The sequence below is a fragment of the Mandrillus leucophaeus genome, unplaced genomic scaffold, assembly GCF_000951045.1.
Source record: "Mandrillus leucophaeus isolate KB7577 unplaced genomic scaffold, Mleu.le_1.0 Scaffold1649, whole genome shotgun sequence".
In the NCBI taxonomy this organism is placed as follows: domain Eukaryota; kingdom Metazoa; phylum Chordata; class Mammalia; order Primates; family Cercopithecidae; genus Mandrillus; species Mandrillus leucophaeus.
The window spans coordinates 260966-266816 of NW_012101642.1; the positions used below are offsets into that span (position 1 = coordinate 260966).

Below are 5851 nucleotides of genomic sequence, written 5' to 3' on the forward strand. Positions count from 1 at the left end.
AGATGGCCAATTTGGGCAGTTTCCCAATTATTACTGTGTTGGTTCGTGGTACCTATAATTTTCTTTTTCTATATAAATTCCCAGAAAATTAATCACATCCACATCTAAAATTAAATATACACACATATTTCAAAATCCAGCTAATTTTTGAAACACTCTAAGTTTTGGAATAAGGCCCATTCTCCCTTTCCTGGGTGAGGGCTGATAGCCTAGAATTGAACAAACGGTTTCTTAAATGTCAGAAAATATATGCATTTCACTCTATGTAATTTCTTTCCCAAATATTACATGGAATTCTAAGACCAGTGATCTATTAGGCCTTCGTGTGCTAATAGCGCATGTTGATTACAGTTATTAATGAACTTGCCAAGAAAGAAGGCAAAACACGTATATACTACAATAAGAAAATCTCTATGAGATACAGTTGTAAGGCAGTTTACTTCATCATTATCATCGTTATTGTTAATAAAAGCCTATTGGTCTTCCATTGGTTGAGGATTGAGAAATAAAATAAAAAATAAAAGCCAATAGGAATTATACTGGGCTTGACTCTCTACTGAGCTGTCAGGGAAACCTCTAGCAATATGATAATCTAGAGTAGAGAGTATGGGTATGGCATAAAATGCTTTACCTGCCTTAGTTAAAATGTGCATCAGGGGGAGACGCAGAGGCGCACAACATGGCGGCGGCAGCTACACAGGGCGGGAGAAGCGGTGGTCTCGGAGGCAATAGTGGGGCTGGCGGTGGTTCCAACTGCGGGACAGGCAGTGGCCGTAGCGGCTTGTTGGATAAGTGGAAGATAGATGATAAGCCTGTAAAAATTGACAAGTGGGATGGATCAGCTGTGAAAAACTCTTTGGATGATTCTGCCAAAAAGGTACTTCTGGAAAAATACAAATACGTGGAGAATTTTGGTCTAATTGATGGTCGCCTCACCATCTGTACAATCTCCTGTTTCTTTGCCATAGTGGCTTTGATTTGGGATTATAGGCACCCCTTTCCAGAGTCGAAACTCGTTTTGGCTTTGTGCGTCATGTCATATTTTGTGATGATGGGGATTCTGACCATTTATACCTCATATAAGGAGAAGAGCATCTTTCTCGTGGCCCACAGGAAAGATCCTACAGGAATGGATCCTGATGATATTTGGCAGCTGTCCTCCAGTCTTAAAAGGTTTGATGACAAATACACGTTGAAGCTGACCTTCATCAGTGGGAGAACAAAGCAGCAGCGGGAAGCCGAGTTCACCAAGTCCATTGCTAAGTTTTTTGACCACAGTGGGACACTGGTCATGGATGCATATGAGCCTGAAATATCCAGGCTCCATGACAGTCTCGCCATAGAAAGAAAAATAAAATAGCCAATTCTAAAAGTAGCCCTCTTTCTGCTGGATCTTGCTGAATTACTGCCTTGGAGGGTGGGGGAGATAAAAAGAACTTAAAATGGGTAAAGTAAGAAATGTTTAAAAGTCCCTGTTTTGTCCTGAAATTTTAGTCTATTCTGGATAAATAGGATTTTCTGACACAGATATGAGAAGTTGTAGCTCTGATGTCTAGCTGTAGTCTCCTTGATCTGCTGATTACATTATTTTAATTTGCTTTTCTGGGAAAGTAGTTTTGCTAAAAGCTGTACAGATGTTTTCTTTTGTACCTAGCATACTTTATATAGTATAGCTTTGGGCCATGGAGCATTTTAAGACTGAATTTTAAAAAATTATTAATCTGTTGCTGACTCTGTTAATTCCTATTTCAATATGTGTTTCCTTGAAAAATTCAGGATACAACGTCTTGTGTATGACAGCTTTCCTTCACACACTATTTTTGTGGGTGTGTATATATCTGATTTGGGGAGAAGTTAAAAAAAACATAGCTTTTTAATTTGTTTGAAACAGACTTTCTGCCTGTTACATTTTGTGCTTTTAACCAGTTAAAGAAGCCAATGGCATTTTAGTTTTATATTGTGTTTTCCACTAGTGTATCCCTGTTGATTTGTTTGTGCCTTTTATTAACTGCCATTTTCTAAAATTTTTTTCAATAAAAGGAAGGAAGATGTGAAAAAATAAATAAATAAATAAATAAATAAAATAAAATGTGCATCAGGTCATGGAACCCTCCTAATGCTATATAAAACAGTTTGCAATGTATCCTTCCACTGCAGGTTTTGTTTCTTAAGTTTTATTTTGACATACAGAAAAGTTGCAAAAATTTTTACCCTTCACCCAGATTCCCAAAGTTAATATTTTATATTTGCTTTATCATTGTTGTATAATATAGAGATAGATGGATGGATAGACGTAATGATGATTTTGCATCACTTGAGAGTAAGTTAGACACACGATGCTCCTTTATCACTAAATACTTCAGTGTGCATTTCCTGAAACTGAGGACATTCTCTTATATAATCACAATACAGTTATCAAAATCAGGAAATTAACTTTGATACAATTAAATCAGGAGACTAACTTTGATCTACAGATCTCTTTCAGATTTTGCTAATTGTCTCACAAATATCCTTTATAGAAAAAGCAAAACATTCTGTTCCAAGATTTCATCTAGGAGCAAAAATTGCATTTAGTTTTCTTCTTTCTTTAGTCTCCTTTAATCTAGACTCTGCAGTCTGATGACCTTGATGCTTTTGAAGAATCCAGACCATTTATTTTAAAGAATATCTCTCAATGTGTAGGTTCTGATATTTCTTCATGGTTAGATTCACAGTACATGTTTTGGGCAGGAATACAGAGAGATGTTTGGCTCTTTCTCAGTGCATCATATCAGAGGTACATGATATCTATCTGTCCAATTACAGGTGATATTAACCTTGTACCTTGGTTAAGGTAGTCTCTGCTGGGTTTCTTCATTGTAAGTTATCTATATTTCTCCTTTGTCATTAAAAAATATCTTGTGTGAGGTTACATTGAGACTAGGTAATATCCTCTTTCTCATCAAACTTGCAGCCACTAATTGTATCATCCACTGGTGGTTCTTGCATGAAATAATTATTACTATGAAGTATTACTATGGAGGTTACCAAATGTGATTTTTAAAATGTAAATGTTTTTTCTACACTGATTACTATATGGAGGGGCTTTGTCCTTCTTGCCCATTTATTTGTGTTCATTTATGTCAGAATAGATTCACTAATTCTTATTTGATTCAATACATTTTAAACTAGTACTATCCTTGTTTATTTTGATGCACAAATGGTTCCAGTTTTGACTAGTGGAAGCCCTGCTGCAAATCTCTGAGGTGGGCAGTAAGGTAACCTGAACTGTGTCTTATGGTGATATTGCTGGCAGCACTGTAAAGGGTGCTTTAGAAACGCAAGAGATAAGAGGTGGAGAAAACCATTGGCAACGAGGAGAGCACTAGGTACAGAAAGGACAAAATGGATTTTAGTGATCTGGGGAAGCAGAATCAATAGGATTTGGAATCTGCATGTAGACGTAAAGGAGAAAGGGTTTTTGGCCTGAGTACGTGGGAGTTAGTGATGCCACAGGTAAAAGCAGAGGAAAAAGAAGCAGAGGCAAGGGTGCAAAGGAAGACAAAGAGTTTTGTTTTAGGCTTGTGAGTTAAAGTCTCCAAGTATACATCCATATGGAAATGCCCAGCACAAGTAGAGGCCTGGAACTCAGAAAAGAAATACAGTAGTTCCCCCTTTATCCACAGGGGAGATGTTCAACGATCCACTAGTGGATGCCTGAAATTCTGTATATACTATGTTCTTTTTATCTGATAACCAAGCTGACGATGAAGTGACTAGCAGGTAGGTAGTGTACTGAGTGTAGATATGCTGGACAAATGGATGATTCACATCTGGAAAAGAATGGAGCTAGATGGCGTGAGGTTTCATCATGCTACTCAAAAGAGTGCACAATTTATAACTTACGAATTGTTTATTTCTGGAATTTTTCATTCAATATTTTTGGACCATGGTTGACCATGGATGAGTGAAACTGTGCAAATTGAAACCCCGGATAAGGGGAGACTACTTTAATGGTAAAGAAGTAGGTTGATTTAGGAATTGTCAAAAACTGAAGCTTTGGAAGTAGATGAGCTCACTTAGCAGAAGTGTGAGGCCAAAATAGAAGAAAAGAGGACCTTCATTCTATTCCAATTTGACTCCAGTTACTACTCCTTCCCTTTCAAAATTGTCTTTTATCTGGATTTTGATAATATATCAAAAAGGTGTTTTTGATATTCTTACTTTCTGTAGTGTCTTCCCCTTACTCCACCACTGACATTTTAATTGTAGGCATTCCCTAAGACTAACCCTCTTTTCTCGTATTTTTCCTTCACGATCCTGATAAATGAGCTCATTTACTTCCAAAACCTTAGTCTTGAGCAATTCCCAAATTTGCTTCTCTACTATTACAGTAGTCCCCCCTTATCTGTGGTTTCACTTTGCAGTTCCAGTCACCCATGGTCAACAACAGTCCAAAAATATTAAATAGAAAATCCAGAAATGAAAGATCAGATGAGGCCATGAACTTGACAATTAGGAAGCCAGTGTTATCTTTGAGAGAACTATCTTCATAGAACAGTGTGAACAGAAACCAATATATAGGTTAGTATAGTGAGGTGAGGAAGTGAAAATAGTGAATATGATCCACACTTTGGGAAAGTTTGGCAGTGTGAGGAAGATAGAGCATGCCTTTGGATGAGGCAGGAGCAAGAGGATTTTTCTTTGATTGGAGGATCTAACCATTGCTTTATGCTAAGGGATGGCCAAACTGTATCAGCCTGTGAAAGATACAAGATAAAAAAGCAGGAGTCACAGGCAGTATGGTGATGTGGATCTGACCCCTGTGAAGGAGAAAGGCAGTCACTGGCTGGAAGCAGCCTGTGGGAAGCACGGAGTGAGCCTGGGGCTTGATCCAAGGGGAAGCAGCACAATTTTGCTTTGCAGCAGAGGATTTGAGTGCCACATTTCCATGACTGTACAGTGGGCATGTAATAAATATATATTTTACAAGAAATAGATATGTCTTTCTGGAAGAAAGAAAATTACCTGAAAGAGTGTCCAATGGAAGCTCCAAAGATGGGCCAAGCTGAAAACCTTAGCCTGGGAGGACATGTTAATGTCTAATCAGTTGTGACATAGGGCTAAAAATTGGACCATCCAAGTGCATAGATGAACTCAGGGGGTTGTGGAAGGTTTGAAACGCTGAATCAAAGTGGAGAAGTATAATCTAGACAACATCTGGTACATTGACTTGTAGAGGCTCTGAGGACCTTACTTAGCCGAATTTAAATAGGCAGGCAGGGAGTTGGAAAGGAAGCAAGCAAAAGTGCCTGAACAGTTGTACTCATTAAACAGGGGTAAGAGTGCTGTTACACTGCGATGAAGAAATTGGGTTTCTGTAAAGGTCTTTGCTGTTTCCCTGGAAAGTTTAACATTTAAAAAATCTGTCATTTGCAAAGGCATTTCTAGGGTTTCCAACTGCTGAAACTAGGGTTAGGTGAGTAAGGCAGGGTTGTCAGAATGAAGGGTTGGATCCTGTCTTTAAGGTTTTGATACTTTGTGCATCATAGATTTTGCAACACTTTTTTTTTTAGTATTGCATAAAAATGTTTATCTAGATTACTGAGGTTTTGGCACCCCCTTAAATATTACACCTAAGGTGAATACCTCACCCATGTGCCAACCATGTTTCAATTTTGTAATAATTTTTTCTGTTTTTAATGCTGGACCATCTGTCTCATGTGACGGCAAAGGGCATTAAAAAGAGATAACACCACGGGAGGTGCAAGCATTTGGGGGAAGAAACAAGGATCTCTCTCTCTCTCTCTCTCGCTGTCTCTCTCTCTCTCTCTCTCTCTCTCTCTCTCTCTCTCTCTCTCTCTCAATAGAC

At 38.2% G+C, this 5851-nt stretch overlaps 1 protein-coding gene across 1 annotated transcript; it reads left to right on the plus strand.

The window, feature by feature from the left end:
- The first annotated feature begins 662 nt into the window (after nt 1-662).
- On the plus strand, nt 663-1375 carry LOC105536885 (signal peptidase complex subunit 2-like). Its single transcript, XM_011976371.1, has one exon. The coding sequence runs from the start codon at nt 680-682 to the stop codon at nt 1358-1360; it is 681 nt and encodes a 226-aa protein (XP_011831761.1). The 5' UTR covers nt 663-679; the 3' UTR covers nt 1361-1375.
- Nucleotides 1376-5851: the final 4476 nt, after the last annotated feature.

Excerpts from the sequence above, each read along its gene's own strand:
- LOC105536885 (XM_011976371.1), top strand. The coding sequence starts at position 680 with ATGGCGGCGGCAGCTACACAGGGCGGGAGAAGCGGTGGTCTCGGAGGC.